General features: G+C 44.2%; 1 protein-coding gene across 2 annotated transcripts in view; it reads right to left on the bottom strand.

The window, feature by feature from the left end:
- Nucleotides 1–18,600, bottom strand: part of Me2 (malic enzyme 2) — a 42,491-nt gene extending 23,891 nt beyond the window's left edge. Inside the window, exons 1-4 of one of the 2 annotated variants that reach the window (XM_041639321.1) lie at nt 18,123–18,600; nt 8,665–8,784; nt 5,658–5,791; nt 1,554–1,703 (exon numbers count right to left, since the gene is read on the bottom strand). In XM_041639321.1, the coding sequence (XP_041495255.1) occupies nt 1,554–1,703; nt 5,658–5,791; nt 8,665–8,772 (392 nt within the window). In that variant the 5' untranslated portion in view covers nt 8,773–8,784; nt 18,123–18,600. Of the gene's footprint in view, nt 1–1,553; nt 1,704–3,895; nt 4,288–5,657; nt 5,792–8,664; nt 8,785–18,122 lie in introns of those variants that run through there. The other variant, XM_041639322.1, reaches the window with a different exon arrangement.
- Between the last annotated feature and the right edge of the window lie 1,052 nt (nt 18,601–19,652).

Here is a 19,652-nt window from a genome sequence, read left to right as displayed (position 1 = left end):
AAGTAAAAATTCCTCCATAGGCTACAATGAATTAATGATACAGCAACATGGAGAAGCCCTGCCCCGTGCTGTGACGACTCCCGTCAGTTCTCACCTGTGATGCACATGACAAACACAGAGGAGCTTCTATGACCTAGCTGACATGGGGTGAGGTCTGTCTAGGCAGTACACCTGCCAACCTTTTCTCCTTTAACCTGAGCTGAGAAACACTCTTCTAATAAGAAACCGCACATGTGACCAACTACTGGGTTATCTCCTAGAAATGTTTTAGATACTTTGGTAAAAGCACCATACAGGTTAGATTAAACTGCACTTCTCAGTGTCTGCGGTAGTGGCATTTCATTTGTATCTTAATAAATAAAGCTTGCCTGAAGATCAGAGAGTAAAACAACCCCACTGGTCAGCCTTACAGACCAGGTAGTGGTGATACACACCTTTAATCCCAGTAGCCACACTAGTTGTCACAGAAACTGGGTGGTGCATGCCTTTAACCCCAGGGGTGCACACCTTTAATCCCAGCCCTAGAGAGGATTATAACATGGGAGGAGACAGCTCTCAGTCACAGTCTCATTCTGAGATTCCTGGAGGCAGGATCGCCTTTGAAATGAGGTTGAGGTAAGAGCCAGGGGCTGGCCGCTGTTCTTTTCTGATCTTCAGATTGAACTCCAATTTCTGTCTTTGAGTTTATATTAATCATGCTTCATTCTGCCAGGGAATTTCTGTCCCATAAGCACAGAGGGTGCTCGCTAAGTTCAGGCTGCCAGATCTTCCTCCTCATCAGAAGCTTGTGGAGAGAGAGAAAGAGCTGGCATGGTTCAACCTTTTAAATAATTCAACAGGTGCTTCTTATAGACTCAAGTCTGAGAGAAGCCTTCAGACTAGATGCAGGGGTGGGGGAGTGGCTGAGAGATGCTCTCATTCCTGGTCTAAATGCCTACAGGGATATCAGTGTGTGAGCTGGGGGGACGGGACAAGGATTAAGGTAAACAATGGATCAGAAGGGACAGAAAAACTCAAATAAAAATAGTCTCAGACAGATCCAGCACATCAGCTTCCTCTTGGCAAGTCTTAACAGGTTCTTTCCCCATTAGACAGGCACCATGTGCTCACTCAAGGACTTGAGGTAATGGCCCATAGAGGGACTGACTCTTCCTACTAAATGTTTGATGGTGGTAGAATGGTCTGAAATTAAAATTCATCACAGCTAATTTTTCATTTTAAAGGGAAGACGGGTATCAGAAATTAAAGCTGGCAATCTGCAAACAGCCTTAATTACGGTCTGGGGCGGGGGAGAGAGGCACAGTGAATACACAGCCCCTCTAATAATGGCAATAGTATTAGGAGCTAGCTACTTCTACAAGGACAAAAGATATGAACATGCTGAGCTTGTATTAATATCAGTTAGGCTTTTAATACAAATTAGGATTTTGTGAGGTGAGAAACCTGACGGGGATAAGACCACAGTAACACACAGAAATCTAATTAGATGTTACAGATTGATACTTTCTTATACAATAATCAATTACATATTTGTATGTAAAAACAAGCCTTACTTAGGTCTTCTAAAAATGTGGCCATACTGGGAGCAGGCAAGACCAACTGTTGGTGTATATACAATTGGCATCAGACTTTCAATATCATCTTGCAGTATTCTATAAAACAGTTTCTCATTTCTTTCTTGTATGCCCATTATATAGATGTATCTGAAATTAAGCACACCAAATGTTTGAGTTAGCTTGCAGCACACTGAAAAACTTGATTTTTCAAATGTCTAAAACAGGGTCCTTCACATACATACATACATACATTTTCTCACACACACACACACACACACACACACACACACCTTATAGCCAAACACAGATGTACTTAAGTGGAAGATGATAACAAGAGAAACAACAGCTAATCCTTTGAACAAAGGCCTGGAAATGCTAAGGGATCAACAGGACACCCACATGTAAAGGAAGAAGCTGAAGGAAATGGTAGGCATCCAAATGCTCACCAAACACTGATGGCCCCAAGCACTGCTCTCAAGTCCAGGGACAAAGAAGCCACCAATGCTGAAGAGTTTATAATCCAGTTGTTTTAAGCATTATGAGGTACAAGGAGAGAAACAACACCAAGAAAACAAGATTCAAATTACAGGCCATTCTTAACTTCTGCTTTCTTTCTCTGAGACAATCTAGTAGATCACCGAGGCCCAACGTGAACACCTACAAGCATCCTTCAAATATGCCCACTTCTCCTCCCCACATCCGGTCTAAATCACTAACCAATCTTCATACAATTTTCCTTTCTTGCTCCAACCCATTCTTTTACAACACATTATCTGGGACCATTTCTAATTGTCCTTAAATGGATCCTAAATGCCAATAAAGTAAGGCGCAAACCCCCATGTACTTTCCGGCCTCATTTCCTCTATCCTGACTTACTTCATCTGCTCAGACAGGATGCACCCGATGGCCCATCTCACTATCTGCTAGGGACAGTTCCTTACTCAGGCCTCCCACTGTGGCTGAGGCCATTCCCCTCCAAGTGCACACATATGCTCGACTTTTCTGTGTTCTGCCCCCACTATATGGTGTGGGAAGTTCTGTATATGTGTTGCTTTTATTGGTTAATGAATAAAGAAGCTGCTTTGACTATATTAGGACAGACTAGAGCTAGGTGGAAAAACTAAACCGAATGCTGGGAGAAAATTAGGCGGAGTCAGTGAGACGCCATGAAGCCGCCAGAAGAGGAAGATGAAAGTAGTTGGGTGGAACCTTGCCGGTAGGCCACAAACCTTGTGGTAAAATATAAAATAATATAAATGGCTTAATTTAAGATATAAGAGTTAGCTAGAAATACACTTACACTATTGCCCAACCAGTATTGCAATTAATACAGATTTCTGTGTGATTACTTTGAGAGTCTGGGAAATGAACAAATGGCCTCCTCCAACAGCTATACCCTATTATTTCTTCTGTATTCAACTTCACATTGCTTTTGCACTGTTAAGGAAGTGATCACCTGTAAAAGGGAGGGTATATGTGGAGATTACATGCAAATACTCTCATGCTGGGCTGTTACAGTGAGCCACAGCTTCCAGGCAGACATACAATCAAAGCTCAGTAATTTGCTCTGAAATGGACTGTACTGTTGAGCTATGGTATTTGGTAGGTTGGACGTACTAAACACACCTTCACCTTATAATAGTTTCACTGTAAAAATGGTTTATTAGAGCTCCATCTTAGGCTGAGACTTCTCTATTTCTATATTTTATTTGGTGAATATGTAAGAAAACTATATGAATGGACTGTATTTTCTATAGAGCTACAGGGATGGAAATGACATCAATTGGTAGAAATTAAAGAGACGATTTCTCCTCACTCTAGGGAAATAATCAAAAGCAATCGGGCCATAAAATGGCAAGAGACGACAAGCATGTTAAGAAACAGGTGACCCCTCAGGCATGTGCACGGGGAGCTTCTCGGCCCCATCACTCCATCTTCATTTTGCTTTGGTCACTTCTGTTTGTCTCACACTGATCTCAGTCTCAACCAGGTCTCTTCAAACACAGGGGTGACAAATGCCCTGAATTCCACACTGATCACAACCCTATCCTCTTCCCTAACTATCCACCATTTGCCAAGTCACAGGTACATACATCTCCACCACTGCAAAACCCAACCAAAGTGTGTATGTCCCTGCTCACCAATTAGACAGTCAACTGCAGACAAACAGGCTGGACTTAACTTCAACATGAGAAGCCTAGACCAATGCCCCCAATCCTGGACCGATGCCACACCTCTCCTTCTCTGCAGAAACTAACACTGTCCATGTAGAACAGCACTACAAATGAGACCATCCCACAAGGCTCCCATACATTTGCTGTGTTTAGACAGGGTCTTACCATGTAGTCAAGGCTAGTCTTCAAGTTATGAACCTGCTCCTCTTCTGCATCACCACAATGCCAGGGTTGCTCTTTTTTGCCCATCTAACTTTGAGGGGCTTCACTTCATAATTGAGTGCCTCTTCCTAGCTGAACAGGCGTTCTCTGTCTGACCTTAGCCCTTCTATATTTTACCTGGGACACTCAAATCCTGTTTCATAAACAAAACCCAAGTCACCAGGCATGAGTCCAGAGCTATCACTAGCACACCTACCCTTACCAACATCTGTATTATGCTCCTCTGGATCAAAAGTCTTCCACCTCTGCACTGGACCCTAGGCCTTCCTCTGGAACCCTGCTGTAGCGGTTTCTCCTGAGGCTGCTCTGTTAACTATGAACACACTCAACTTGTGCCCCACACGAGAATTCTTAAACCAGAGTTTCACTTTATTTATGGCTCAAAGGCTTTCTTCCCCTGTTACTTGAACTTCTTCAGAGCAGAGTACACTTTCTTCCCACCCACTCACTTCCCAATACAACTATCTTTCTGTCCCATCGCATCAGCTGAACTGCTTCCACAGGTCAGCTGTGTTTCTATTTACCCCAACAGACATCCAGTCCTGAACTCAGACTACTCCCTGTGAGAACTTCCTTTCTCATTCTGTTGCAACTCATTAGTTGCAACCTGCTTTAAATTTCAGCCCAGAGAGGAAGTTTTATCTGATTCCCTAAGCTGAGCTAGATGCTCTCAGAATAGACCCCCCATGTGCAATTTTTCTACAACACACACTGAAGCAGACAGAGCACAGTCACAGTACAGTGTAGCTACTGGCTGCTAAACTCCTAGAAGGTGGGCTGTATGTTCCTGGGTTGGTCCCTGGGCTATCATGGGAGCAGGCTAGCTATCAGCACATGCAACATACTTATAAAAGCCAGTTAGCTCCCTCAATATTTGATGTTCCATGCAACTGCAAGGACCTACAGTTTCTACCAGCATGAAAGGGCTCCCATGGATTCTTGCACTTCCAAACCTAGCAGCAGAATGTCACACACACAGTGAGAGAGCAGTGAGAGCCATGGGGTAGAATGTGAGCAAATTAGACGGCACCTCCGTGACCAATGCTCTGATCACATGTGGAATGTGACTGCAAGTCATCCTCACTGCCAAACTCTGATGGAGGAAGGTCATTGGTTAAATAAAAAGAAACTGCTTGGCCCTCATTGGTTAGAAGATAGGTGGGAGAAGTAAACAGAACAGAACGCTGGGAGGAAGAGGAAGTGAGCTCAGACTCCACAGCTCTCCTTTCGGGAGCAGACGCCTCAGAGAGAGACGCCATGCTCCCGGCTCCTGGGCAGACACACGCAATGAAGCTCTGACCCAGGATGGACGTGGGCTAGAATCTTCCTGGTAAGACCGGTGCTCACAGATTATTAGAGATGGGTTGATCGGGATATCAGAATTAGCCAGTAAGGGCTAGAGCTAAAGGGCCAAACAGTATCTAAAAGAATACAGTTTGTGTGTTGTTATTTCGGGGCATAAGCTAGCCGAGCAGGCGGCCAGGGTGCTGGGAACACAGCCCCGCCGCCCCTATTTACTACAAAACTCTACAACAGTGAGCACTGGCAAGTGTGCCCTAAAGCAAAGAAGGCACAATCATCGTAGGAGGAGTTAACTGATAAAGAACAAACTTGGTTATGAGAGTGTTCTCATGCCATAAATAATCACACCATAATTCTAAAAATGACTGCCAACATAAAAACTAAACACCCAACCAACTCTTACTTTTCTAAAGGGCTAGTCATTTTTTTCAAGTTTCTATGGAATCGTAAGGCTTGAATATCTTGTGTCTCTATTTTGGGAGGCAAAAGTCCTTGAAGACCAAGCATTTGTCGTTCTTGTAATGTAAACGCCATCCCCTAAAGAAAAAAACAACAATAGAAATAAAGAATTAAAATTAGTACTAAATGCAGTAACAACAGCACCGTCCTTTAAAATACAAATTAAGTGAAAATTCTAAAAAGTAAAATACACATTCCAGGAACTTCGAAATGTTTCAAGATTGATGAATCACATATTGCTGACTATGTGGGAAGGGCTACTCTTAGAGGGGCTGCTGCTGGGCATGGAAGACAGCCTAAAGCACACCCATTCTTTGGATGCAGGGTTTCCGTGTGGCCCTGGCTGTCCTGAAACTTGCTCTAGAGACCTGGCAGGCCTCTGGCTCCCCTAGTGCTAGGATTAAAGGTGTGTGCTGCCACACCTTGCTGCACTCACAAACCTTAATGTGCACATCTTCTAATCACGCACTATGACCTGCCCACAGCCATTCCACACAGAGGTGTGTAACAGGGATCAGATCTAACAGTGCTCCTAGATCTCTTGGCTGTTACAAACTGAAGTTCATCATCTGTACTATAAGGAATTTATGGTACATCCATACAGTGTACAATAGAGTTCCCTATCAAAGCACACTATTAACCTATTTATGCTTAGAAAATGCACATAAAACTTCCTATTATATAGATGCATGTAACGTATAAATTAAATCAACAAAATAGAGCTAAAAATTAATCTATGTCAACATATTTAATTTCCAGTTTTTAGCTGTGGGATAAATTATACTAAAATGATCCCAGCACAAATGCTTAAGTATGGATTTCTGAAATTTTTTTTCCTCCATAAAAGAGGTAAGGGGTAAAAGCACTGGCCAAATATTTGGAATCAACTTTTTTCTTAGTTCTGCAAAGTTCTGAAGGCTTACAATGATCAGGGAGCATTAGAAAAGCAGCTGAGTTTAGCTTCAGAGAGCTGCTTGAAACATTGTATAACACCCATAGTAAACAACAGGCTGAACAAAAAGCTGCTAGGAAAAGGCTTAGGGAATAAGGCGTCCATAGGAGTGAGACATAGAAAAGCTCTGAGGTATTTGGGGAATACAACATCCAGAAAAGCCTTAAAAGCGCCAGAAGGTAACTGGCAGGTTCTGAGAGCACTTATAACTCCAGATCTAGAAGGTTCTGACACCTCTGCAGGCACAGACACACACACACATACATACACAATTTATAGGAAAAAAAGTAAATCCAACATGTTTACAAAATGGCTACTATGAGATATTAGAAAAGATACAAAGTAGATGAATAGTATTGGCCAAAGAAACAGGAAATAGTCTCAGAAAGATAAACTCAGGGAATCACGATTTTAAGACATGAAAAACAGCAGAAAAAGACAAAAGCTGGAATGGAATAAGAGCCGGGGCTGAACTGCTGCAGAGTTTCAGAGGCGGAGCAACCACCCTGCTCTGCTGGTGTGGAAAGGCCACTGGCTCTGCTTTGTTTTGCTCTGTAATGTTTCTAGGGTTTGAACCGGGTCTCCAAACATGCCATGGTGGTCTCTTTCATCACACTATGTCTCCAGCCCTGGATTAGGAATGAGGTACAGGTTAAGGAGCACATAAAATCTGGAGGCAGATGAAAACCAAGAAGGGGTCTTCTTCTTTAAGCATCTTTTAACCGCAGCTAACACGCTGAGATGTGGTAAACTCAGGGCATCTGCTATTCAGGCCTCAAACCCCTGTAAACATTACCATGCTAACCAGCTCATAGTTTTTTCTTATAATCGAAAAAAAATCAGATTTTTTTCTTTAGGGGATGGTGTTTATGCTACAAAATTTTTATGGCAAGTTTCTTTTAAAAAACAGATCACATCTTTAATCTCAACACAGCATTCCCCAAAAGACATACTTCATAAACTCTATGGATCTATCCTCTGGCAAGCTTTCTCCAAGTACTGTTTTATCAGAATTGCATTTTAAAAATATTTCATTCTCTTAGTTAGGGTTTCTATGGCTGCAAAAAACCATCATAACCAAAAAGCAAGCTGGGAGGAAAGGGTTCATCTGGCTCACACTTCCAGATTGGAGTCCATCATTGGAGGAAGTCAGGACAGAAACTCAAGCAGGGCAGGAACCTGGAGGCAGGAGCTGATGCAGAGACCATGGAGGGGTGCTGCTTGTCCCCCAAGGCTTGCTCAGCCTGCTATCTTACAGACCCCAGGACCACCAGCCCAGGGGTGGCACCACCCACTATGAGCTGGGCCCTCCCCCATTGATCATTAATTGAGAAAATACCTAGCTGGATATCAGAGACATTTCCTCAACAGAGTCTCCTTCCTCTCTGATGACTCTAGCTTGGGTCAAGTTGACACACACCAGATATATTCACCCAGAGTTACATTTCATGAATACCTTTTTATGGTGCTGAGGTCTGAATCTAGGAACGTGGTAAACATGCACTCTACCATGGAACTATTCCCCAACCGCTACTGACACGTCTTCACCACATGCCAGGCACTAAGCAAAGCATGTCAAAGCCTGTTTCAGCAAGCAGGGGCCACTGTTCTGCCATTTTTTTCAGATGACAACAGGTGAGTTGCCAAGGGGTCTTACTCAGATGCCAGTGTCATACAGTAAATAAAGGTGAGAATAAGTCAAAACCCAGGAGGCAGAGGCAGGTAAATCTCTGAGTTCGAGGCCAGTCTGTTCTACAGAGTGCGTTCTAGGACAGCCAGGGCTACACAGAGAAACCCTGTCTCAAAGCACAACATCAACCAACCATACAAAGAAACGAAACCCAGCTGAATGAGAAGGTCTGGTACAGAAAAAGCAACTCTCCCCAAAAGACCTTCGTTCTATAGCAATAGAGCTAGCAGATAAAACTTTCACGCCTTATCGGTCTAACAGCACACCTCCACCAGGAAGATAAATCACATTGGCATTAATGTCACTGACCTTGTTTGTTCGTGGGTTCAACATGAGTGGCTTGCCTTTCTCCTTCAGGTGCAAATGACGACATGTCAAAGTACAAGGAGTGACAACGGCTCTTACCCGGGAAAACATCTTTTCTCTCACCTGGGAAAAACAAAGTGCTCGTAAGAAACACACTGCACCAAAGCATCGCCTCATTTATTTCAAAGGCATACATGACGCTCACTGCACATTGGAAAATGCTTTAGTTTTAAAGGCTAAACTGAGGAGGCTGACAGAGAGAGAGAGAGATACACTACTGATGTTACATTTCCTGACCTTGGCAACTGAGCTACACCCGACTGGAACTAGAATCACCCAGGAGAGACACTTCGGGTGTCGGTGAGCACATTTCCAGAACAGTTTAGTGGGAAATGCCTACCCTGAATGTGGATGACACCATGCATGGACTGGGGTCCTGGGCTGAATGAAAAGGGGAAAAAAGAGCCACCACGTCCCTCTACCCCTTTGGTCCCAGCCATGAGCTCTTACTGTTATCATGCTCTCTGCCATTTTTTTTTGGGGGGGGTCAGGTTTTGATCACAGCAACCAAAAAGCAAATAAATATATATCATCCAGAGGTAAGATATTTCATTTTGAATGCATGTACAAAGTTGCCCTGGAAAGGGGATGCTAGATGTGTAAAATGCATCTTTTGAAATTATTTTAAAAAGAAATCTATGCAGTGGTTTTAAGTGTGCCAGCAAATGCTACAACAACATTTAATTTATTAAAGACCTCACGGAAGACTGCAATGGCATTCCATATAAAGCTGGACTATATAGCTACCTGGAACGCTGAAAATGCAGCTTCTGGTTGTCTACCTGCAGATGTTATGGACAGTCTTTTGGCTTCTCCACTTCTCTTTTCAACTTCCTGGTAAGCGGGAAGAACCTCTGCTAAGTAGAATTTCAAAGCCAAAGGATGCTAACTAAGCAATAAAGCAAAGAGCACAGCTTGACTGTTCAGTTGGGAGCAAAGCCCCAGTCTCTGGCCTGGGAGTTGCTTTGCTCTGGACTCCAAATCCTAGCATGCCAGGCCTGACCCCTCCCGGAGGAGGGGGGGGGCCCAGGACCACTCCCACAGGGAGTGAACTCCCAAAGGAGAAACAAGTGGGCTGCTTGGGCTTTCTGCTGTTCTGTCTCCCAGCCACGCACTCAGCCACCGGAGGGCGTCATTCTTAATGAAACGATGGGAATTTTGATTTGGTTTGATTTGACCTAGTTGGATTTTTTGTGCCGGCGGAGCTATTTTATTCTTATCATTGACCAACTAAAAACTTCCTAAGAGCAACCATAAAATATGACTTTTAAGTAAGCACTTGCTCCAGCTTCCACAGAAGTTACAGAGATAGTATGGACTTCTCAGATTTACTTCCTCTCAGTTTTTAGTTTCTCCTCAGCTTCCCCCAGCAGACAACACTGAAACAATGGGAATTCTCTAGAAAAGAAAACTGTGCACCACACTTTAAATTTTACCATCAAACAAGACACTAGTTTCAAAGTGTCTCAAGACTATACTGTTTTATGGGCAAGCAATACTGTTTTATGACAGTGTAGGTTAGCAATCAAAGAAACGGGTGTGTTTTTCTAAAAGCAACAGGCTATGGCCTATTTGTACATGGTCCTTGACCTAAAGAGTGGTTTTCAAATTTTTTATAGGGTTACAAAAACACAAATGTGAAATAAACACACAGAAGACAAAGAAAACACATGTGGCTTGGAGTGCCTAAACTATTTATTCATTAGTTCTTTACCTGAAAAAATGCTGCTGGCCTCTGCGGCAGAGGCCACGAATCCCTGCTCTGAAGGGCATAAAGTCTCCTGCCCAGGCTGCACTTGCACACACACCTTATGGGCCTGAAGTTAGCACTATTTCTCAATTATTTTCTGCAAATATTTCAATCCAGAGATCAGCAAATTCAAATAAGGCTAGTTTTCTTTTCTTTTCTTTTTTTTCAAGACAGGGTTTCTTTATGTAGCTTTGAGCCTGTCCTGGAACTTGTTCTGTAGATCAGGCTGGCTTCGAATTCACAGAGATCCACCTGCTTCCGTTTTCCCAGTGCTGGCATTAAAAGTGTGTGCCACCATGACCCCAAAAGGCTAGTTTTCAAAGTATTGCTGACCACATAGTCATAGACACTGAAATACTGCCGTCTACAAGTAATCTTCTGAAGCTGTTTTCTGCCACCCACCAGACATCAGAACAAAGGTGGGATACACTGTTTCAAAGGCATTTGCCTAAGGCTAGGAGCCCCACCAACACACCCACATCTGGAGGGTGAGGCTGATGCTAGATAAAACGCAGAGCTGAAGATTTGCAACACTGTCGCAGATGTCCCACTCAGCTTAGATAGCCATCCACACAAGTAACTTTAAAATAAAGCAGGAAGGGGAACGCAGTGACAGGAACAGCAATGAAACGTTTTCTACTCTTGAGGAGGGTAAAAATCACTGTACAAAAAGGGCCAAGACAGAGATGAATCTAACCAAAAATTTTAGAGCAGGAATTTAAGCAGTAAGTGTGTACCTTAAGAAAAGCTGAAAAGAAAGTAGGAAATGGTAAGAAGGAAAAGATGACTAAGGGAAAACTAACAAAGTCCTCACCAGCGACCTGTTCAAACCTATGATCCAATTCTAGGCAGCAATTAAAGTGCAGCTGGGATTTCTTTTAAGAGAAAAGATGCCAAAAATATTTAACAGAAGCAATGCTCTGTGTTTAGTGAAGATTGTACACATAAAACACGAATAACACAATAAACAAACTTGCCTCATAAATAAACACATACATGAAGATCTGGAGAGCCGAAAGGACAGAAGTGAATTTGGTTTTCAATTTTTACTTCATGCAGTTTTTGCCGTTCCTAGAATTTTTACTTATACACAACCTGAATATCCATAAAGATACCCAAATTTACTTTGGTGATCACAAAACCAGAAGATCTAAAAATCACAGAGCCTAATTTCTTCAGATTTACATTTAACTTCCATTTACATGTTGGAAACTTAAGACACAATGTTAAGGGACTAGTGAGGGTTCTGCTTTCCCTGCCATGCAGCTCCCCATTCCTCTAGAAACAAGTAATAGAACTTATATCCGGACCTAGTTAGTGATCTACTGCCTACAGAACAAGGAAGGAACAAAACTATTTATGTGTAAAGAGAAAGCTTTTTTACTCTCTTTCCACATTTCAGTCACCAATTCTGCGAGCTCAGCGCCTCCCTCCTTCTATGAGTTACAGCAAACGCCTGACCAGAACACCGGACTCGCTCCACACAACGGTACAGCAGACACCAAGGATGCCCTGATTCCCCTCACCTGTGACACTACACGGACGGTTAAGATGGTTAAGGACCCACTCGCCGGCCTGGCCTTGCTCTGGTTGCCGACTCTAAGTAACAGATTGTCACCTATACTCTCATCAAGCAGCTTCTCATGGGCGTGACAGTTTGCTAGAATGGGTCACAGTACTCAGAGAAAGATTTACTTTATTTACTGTTCAATTGCAAACGATATAGAAAGGCCGCAGATGAACTGCAGATAGATATGCTGGGCAAAGTGCAGGGAACGGGGTACACTGCCTCCCCTGCTCTTCAGCGTGATTGGCAACCCAGAAGCACATGAACTCCTCTAATTCGGGAGGCTTTATAGAGCTTAATGTCCAGTCCCACCCTTCCCAGAGGTCATGGGTGAGGCCGAGCCTCCAGTCCTCTGGTCCCTACAGTGCCAGCCCTATCCTGCAGCTCTCCCGGAGCTTTACCCAGTTACCTCCTTAGCAAAGCATGATCAACAAGCCTTATCAAGAACAAATGACATTCCTATCACGCAAGAAACTCTGCAACTTGTAGCTCTCAGCAAAGAACAGGACGAAGACCAAATACATTTCATATTCATAGAAAATGTAACTATGAGCCTGATTTTTTTTTCTTCCTTTTGGTCTTTTAAAAAAAAACAACTCTGTCATCCTATATATGTATATAATATGTATAGAATACATTCCCGTAACATATGCACACACCCCTTCCTCCTCCTATCCTGTGGCAGTCTCTTGACCTGTTGGGTCCCCCTCCCATTATCAAGTCTTCTGGATAGGAGTTTGTTTTGTTTGGTAATCCTTTTCCCCATGGGGATGGGAGGCAGGGATGCACTCTATAGCCCCAAATCAAGTAAATCTTCCTGCCTCAGCACCTGAGTCATGGAACTACAGGAATGAACCCCCACACCTAGCTCCTTGAGATGCCTGTGTAAAGCAGAAGATTACAGCTACTTAGACTAACTCCATAGCCCTAACGTTAACTATGCTCTCATTAGTGGATTTCCAGACTTAAGCAGATTTTCCTTGAATCACACCTACAGTTCCACCTACCTTAGACTTCTTAATTTGTTAAAAGCCATGAAAGCTCAGTGACAGGAACTAGCATGCGGTATTTCACCCAGCTTAGCCGCTGCTCCCTGGGCTCCTGCTCTGCTCTTCCTTTCATGTTTCAAAGTACAGCCCTTGAAACTTTCCTTCGGTTTTTTCCTTCAGTTTTTAATGTAGTTATTTCTTTTCTCTCTAAATCCCATATTTCCAACTAAAGCTACTAATGAAACAACTCTATCCTAAATTCTCATAGCTCTTTAACGATCCCTTTCTTTCTCTTTTTGAGACAAACCTCGTATCTCAGGCCTCGAGCTTTCCATCTTCCTGCCTCCACTGTGCAGGCATGCACCACGGTGCAGACATGTGCCACTGCCTGGCTAGTTCTCCTGCAGAGCTAGACAGCAAACCCAAGGCATTGTGCACATTAGGCAAGCACTCTCCCAACTAAACCACATTCCCAGCCCTACTTACCTATGTCTGATTGGCATTGTTTTCCACTTTATTTGTCTATATTTCTATCTGAACCTGTTGATATAATTTAAAATTCTGGTTTCATTATATATTTCCAAGACCTTTCCAAGACCTTCCAAATCACTCTAATGTCTTTGGTACCCATGTATAAATTTTGGTTTCTTTCATGGCGTCATTTTTATCTGAGGAAGCAGTAGAGATCTCTGCTAGTGGCCTGACATGTTTTATGTGCTCTAGAAGCCAACTTTTGGAGCCCACTCAGAGTTTGCTTCAGTGAGACCCAGGGTTTATTGCCTAAAACCAACTCTTAAATTAAATTGATTAAATGGATGCCTATCTCCAAACCCAGATTCAAGTGAGAGAGGTCTATGATCATACTTACGATGTGGGGTGACTAGCTTAACCTACCTCCATCCTAAGCAGGGCACAGACTTCCAGTCCCGCCTACGGGAAGGTCATTGTTCTCCTACTTCTCACTCAGTACATAAAATTCTGACTCCTAAGGGTAAATGGGGCCTAGGAAATCAATTTCCAGCTCCTGCAGAGCAATAAATACTTCACTTGTCCTTAATTCCCCACATAACCAGGGCCACCTACCCACTTCAACTCCAGGCCACTGCCGGGAGGGTCTTTCTTCATTCCTGCATATGAAGATTTCCCTTTCAAACTTGCCTCTGTGTTTGTTTCTACTTCATTAACCTCACTGTGCAGGAAGGGGAGGGTCTCTCAGGTGGGTGTTTCTATCTGCACACAGGTCTGTGTACCATGCCTAAGGAAGCCAAACGAGGGTGTCAGATCCTGTGGAACCAGAGTTACAGATGGCTGTGAGCTGTCATGTGGCTACTGGCAACTACACCCCAATCTGTGCAAAAACAAGTGCTCTTAACTGCTGTATTATCTCCCCAGCCCCTACCATGCAGTACTCTTTATATTCTACCATCCCTGAAATCCACAGCTTTCCTCTGCGGTGCCCTACTCCAGAGTTTCACAGATCCTGGGACATGCTCCAGGAAACTTCAAAGTTTCATGGATCCTGGTTCTCTGCTGGCATGGCCACTGCCACTCTCCCTGTCCCCTTTCAAGAGTAAGTAACAAGAGAAAGGAGTTCTTGAACTCTGAGGCTGTGGAACTCTCTGGGTGTTGTTTACAAACAGGGCTTCCAGTGTACTTCCAACAGGAACGTCAACTGTAAAGTCACACCATGCCCTGGGGACAGAAATGAGGTGGTCACCATCTGGAAAGGTTATCCACTGGAGACCAGCACCATGGAGACCAGTGCCACCGACTCTATTCAGAGGAGAGGAGAGGTCATGACTTGGAGTAATGAGTCCACTTAGCAGTTACAGACCTGAACTTGAATGTGTTAGGAAGAGATCCCAAACGGTCTTTGAATTGGCATAGGGGTTAGTCAGGTTTTCACTGGCCTGTGGCCACCTAAGGAGAGACTTGGGCAGTGTAATAATATAATTCTTAATAGTAAATGTATATTTATTTTTATGTTATTAATTATGACCTTCCCTTTTTGGCAGTTAAATCCTATCTTTTAGGACAGGACGGGGACAGTGGGCTTTGGAGGGTACTTCTGATGTGGTCTTAAAGATACCATTTTGCTATGCTCCAAAGGCTGGTCTTGAAGTCACTAATTAGAACAGGCTGCCCTCAAGATTACATACAGCAACCCTCCTGCCTTCCAAACAGCAGCATTTGCAGTAGGTTTTAAAAAGGTTCTTAACTTAGAAGTTGGCAGTTTCCTCTCTGGTCCCAAATACTCTCTACATATATACTTAAAAAACAAACGAAACAAACAAAAACTGTTCATGAAGTTTAATCTAGGAACCAACCACTCCATCAGAACACTCGTTTTTCTCAGGAAAGCGAGGGCTGGGGAGACGGTTCAATGAGTACAGTGCTTGCTTCACAACCATGAGGACTCACGTTTCAATCCCTAACACCCACACATAAAAAGCCAGTTATGTGGGTGTAACCACAGAGCTGAGGGTCGGGGGATTGAGATGGGCAAATGCTGCCAGCCAGTCTAGACAAAGGTCATCTCTAAGCTTAGTGAGAGATCACGTCTCTGAAGAAGACAGAGCAGCTGAGGACATCTGTGACGTCTGCATTAAGTGCGCACAAGCACAGCACACACAAAAGGAAAGGCAAACCCAAGTGACAAACTTACAGAATGATAGCGTATATGACGGCACATATGATGGCGTATGTGCACACACAGTAATCTCGTCACAGGCTCCACTGCCTGACTTGAAGGTTTTTCCAAGACAAAAGAGAGACCCTAAGGGCAAGCTATACAGCCAAACTGCCAGGACCTAAACCCTTGTTTCCTCACTTGCCGGCTCGACTAATTCATAGTTAAGTCACACCCTCGCTGAGTTTCAGTTCTCGTAGCTCACAACAAGAACTACTCAGAGGGCTTTCTTCGCTCCCTCAAGCTTTAAATTAAGACAGCTTAAATTTAAATTAGACTCCAAATGCTTATTGCAAGCTGTACAAATGCTCCTGATCCAGCACTTCTGCTGCTGGCTACCATGGCCAGAAGCTGATGGTCAGAACCTGCATTCTAAGCACCAGGGAGTTTCTGCATCAACACTTTTTAATGATTAAATTTAGAGGCTATGAGGATGATCGAAATTAACATTTAAAATACTTCCTTCTCTAGGTCGAGAAGGAGGCTATGAACAATAGCACAGAGACCCAGACGACAGAAAATACTCTACAATATCTACAGAAGTAATATGTTCTTCACTTTGAAATTTGTAAACACTGCTCAATTTCAGCTGTATAAGCAAAATGATCACCTTCAAATAAACTAGTTAACGTCCATAAAATAATTAAATTTTATTAAACCAAATATAACTTTGAACTCACATTTTGTTCCCTAAGATTAACAAATCTTAGTGGAGTTTTGTGTGTGTGTATCAAAATATAACTAGTTTGCTTCAAGTTCAATGAGTTATAATTTCAGTTTAACACAATATAAAATTTAGTATAGGTAAGAATTTTTAAAATGGAATTAAATGTAAATTAGGCATAATAACATCATGGAAGCTTTTAACTTAAAGACTACCACCTCCAAAATGAGCAGGGTATGGAGGCTCAGATGTGCATTTGGAGTCAAGGCAGGAGAATTCTGAATTCCACGCCTGCTGGGGCTATGTTGACCCTTTCTAAAAACCAACCAACCAAATAAAAGCACAACAACCCTGAAATGGTGAGCCCTTCATGACTCTGAAATGCACTTTTATAAGTACACTGAACTCCTTAGAAGGATGTGACTCAGATGCTTCTTCATTAGCAACTTTTGAGGAGAATGAATGAAGCTCTAATTAAAGCAAGGTCCAGCAAGCCTGACGACGACAGAGCAGCATGGCAGAATTCCTGGCCAGCAAACTTCCAAGCTTTCATAGCCGCACCAAAGAGCCAGTTTCAGCTTATAATCAATGCTCCAGGCTGACTCCTTAAAATCCAGTATTCAGAAAGTTAAACGGTTGTATTTTTGGAAACCGTGTAGCAGATGTATAAACCAGCTAACTGCAGCGGTTATACACAAGACACATTGATTTTTTTTTTAAAATTTATTCAGGGGATGTGACCAACAGTTTCTTCTCTAACTTCCAGAATATTTGGAAACTACAAATAAAACTTTGTATTACTTCGCAATCGCTCAACAACATAAACAACACTTAAGGAGTATGCACCGTTAAGGGAAGAAGAGCTATGACCATAGCTTGAGTTTGAATCCATTCCCTCGCTTACTTAAAGACTCAGGTCTTGAAATAGTTACTTAACCTTCCAAGGTATTTACTGGGAGATAAGAGCACAAACCTGAAAGGATTATTCTGGAGTAACGTGTTCAGAGAACAGCGCCCAGCCCATTTCTAACAACAGTGCTGCTACTGTTACCAACAATGCCGACACCAACAGAAATAAAACGTTATTAACTGCTTTGCTTAAAGTGACTGCCACAAGCATTTAAGAGGATAATTCCAGGGATCCAACGTTACTAGGGGTGCACTTCTGTTGAGGTCAGTTATTTTGATCATGCTTATCACCACAAGCAACACACATTTTCTAGAATGATCATTAGTACTCTCCAAAATAAGGTCGAACCTAAAGCCACAAACGCAACACCACACTCTGGGTTGGTTGTGAAGAGCGTCAGAGTCCTCGGCCAACCCCGGTGCACAGGTGCCATTACAGATGAATGGACGGAAACACGCCAATCTTAGAACTTTCTAGCTTGCAACAACTCATTCTTTTAAAATGAGGAACACACGCACAGCCTAACTCCTGTGCCTCCCCGAGCTCTGTTGAGAAAGAAATCTTGCCAGAGGGGTTTCGAACCACAAAGTATGTCTTTCCCCCAGCGCAGGAGGAAAAGAGACCGGGATGCTCGAGATCCAGAAGCCACCGAGCTGGATTCCTGGGAGGAAAGCGGGGTGTCCTGGCACCAGCGAGCCGGACCCCAAAAGAGTGCGGCGCCCCTCCCTCCGCCCGGCTACCCACCCGTCAGGCGGGCCGCACGCGCAGCTCCCGGGGCGGAAAGGCCCGCGCCCACCCCGCCCCACACCAGGCCGCCCGCTCCGCGCCTTACCAGACCCTGGCCCGCGCCAGGTGGTGCTGTAGGCAGAGAGGCCGCGGCGCTACAGCCCGTGATGCTCGACCCTGGCGCCGCCTCTCCCGGCCTCCCGTAAGCTCCCGGCAGCCGGCGCCAGCTCCGGCTTGCTCTGCCGGGGGGGACCGCCCCACACGCGCAGAGGTAGCGGAGAAAGAGGCGCGGGCCAGTGCCGGGCGGACGGACAGGCACACGAGCCAATGGGAGGCCGGGATCTGGCGCGAGGCGTGGACTCCGGCCTAGTCCCGCCTCCCGGCTCGGTTCCTCCGGGCGGCACCTTCCTGCGCCGGGTTCCTGGGTGTTAACTGCTGTGAGGTGGCGCGCACCAGTTCCTGTGCGGCCCCGACGGCGGGAGGAGGGATGTGCTTCGGGAGAGCAGGGTGGTACCCGGTTCCATGAGGACGCGGCGGGTGGCTTATGCCGGCCACCGGCCAGGCACTCCGGATGGGCAGGGAGTTGGCAGCCACCGCAGGGCGTTCACGCGAGAAGACGCTGTGCGCAGGCGCGGCGCGTGGTCTGCGGGTACCACATCTCCTAGTCCACCAGACACGAGAAAGTTATGATGTGGGTTCTCGTGGAGGAGGGAAGAGATGAGTAGGAGAATGGCGAGTAGGGAGCACAAGAAACGCGAGCTCTGGCTGGTGTTGTATTTTTCTGAGCTGTATTTATTGGTGTATATAGGTCTTATGCAAAATTCTGTGCCATCCTACATGGCTGCTAGCCCAGTTACTGACCTACCGGGAATTTACTAATCATTAGTGATACCACCGTCACCATGAATTCAGTGTTCTTGGGAAAGCTCTGAAACTCTTAGTATCCTGGAAAGCAGCAAGGAACACACACACACCTTCCTGAATCTGTTACCGCCTACAGCTAGGAATTTTGGACGATATTTTTGTTTCAGAAGCTATAATCGCTAAAAATTATTCACTATAATGGATTCTTTATACGCTTAAGGGATAAAAATAGTAATGTTTAGAAGATAAAAGGGTAAATAAAGAGAAGATAAGAATTTTAAAGATGATGGAAATGTATAAGAAAAGTTTAAGGGAAGCCAGCGAGAGAAAAGTATGTTCCCCTCAAAGGCAGGCATTTCCACGGCCCTGAACACTGAAGGGTGGGGCACTTGAGGGAAACTACAGTTAGCAGACAAATAATAGGTATGGCTGTTGCAGTCACCACCGCTGTAAAGAGGAACTATAAATAAGTGTGGCCTGGCATAACCCTGCCTGCCAGAAGCTCAAGGTGTGGCAAGCTGGATGAAAGACGCTGCAAAAGAGCAGGTGTCATGGATTCTTCAGCAGTGAAGCTCTGTTGTCCTTGAAAGCCTGCCCTTTGTTTGGAATATTCCAGGTGGAAGGGTTGCCAAGTGCTATCGCGGTGGGATTTAGTTTGAGGTCAACAGAGTCCTCATTAAATGGAATATCTGCTAATGTCAAGAAGACAGCCACCCATTTGCCTGATTACTGATTTGCAGATTCTCCCAGTGAAAAGTAAACACGTCGTTAT

This window comes from Microtus oregoni, unplaced genomic scaffold (genome assembly GCF_018167655.1).
Source record: "Microtus oregoni isolate MIOR12 unplaced genomic scaffold, Mior012 000057F_ref0000458, whole genome shotgun sequence".
NCBI lineage: Eukaryota > Metazoa > Chordata > Mammalia > Rodentia > Cricetidae > Microtus > Microtus oregoni.
This window is presented reverse-complemented; position numbering and strand designations above follow the sequence as displayed.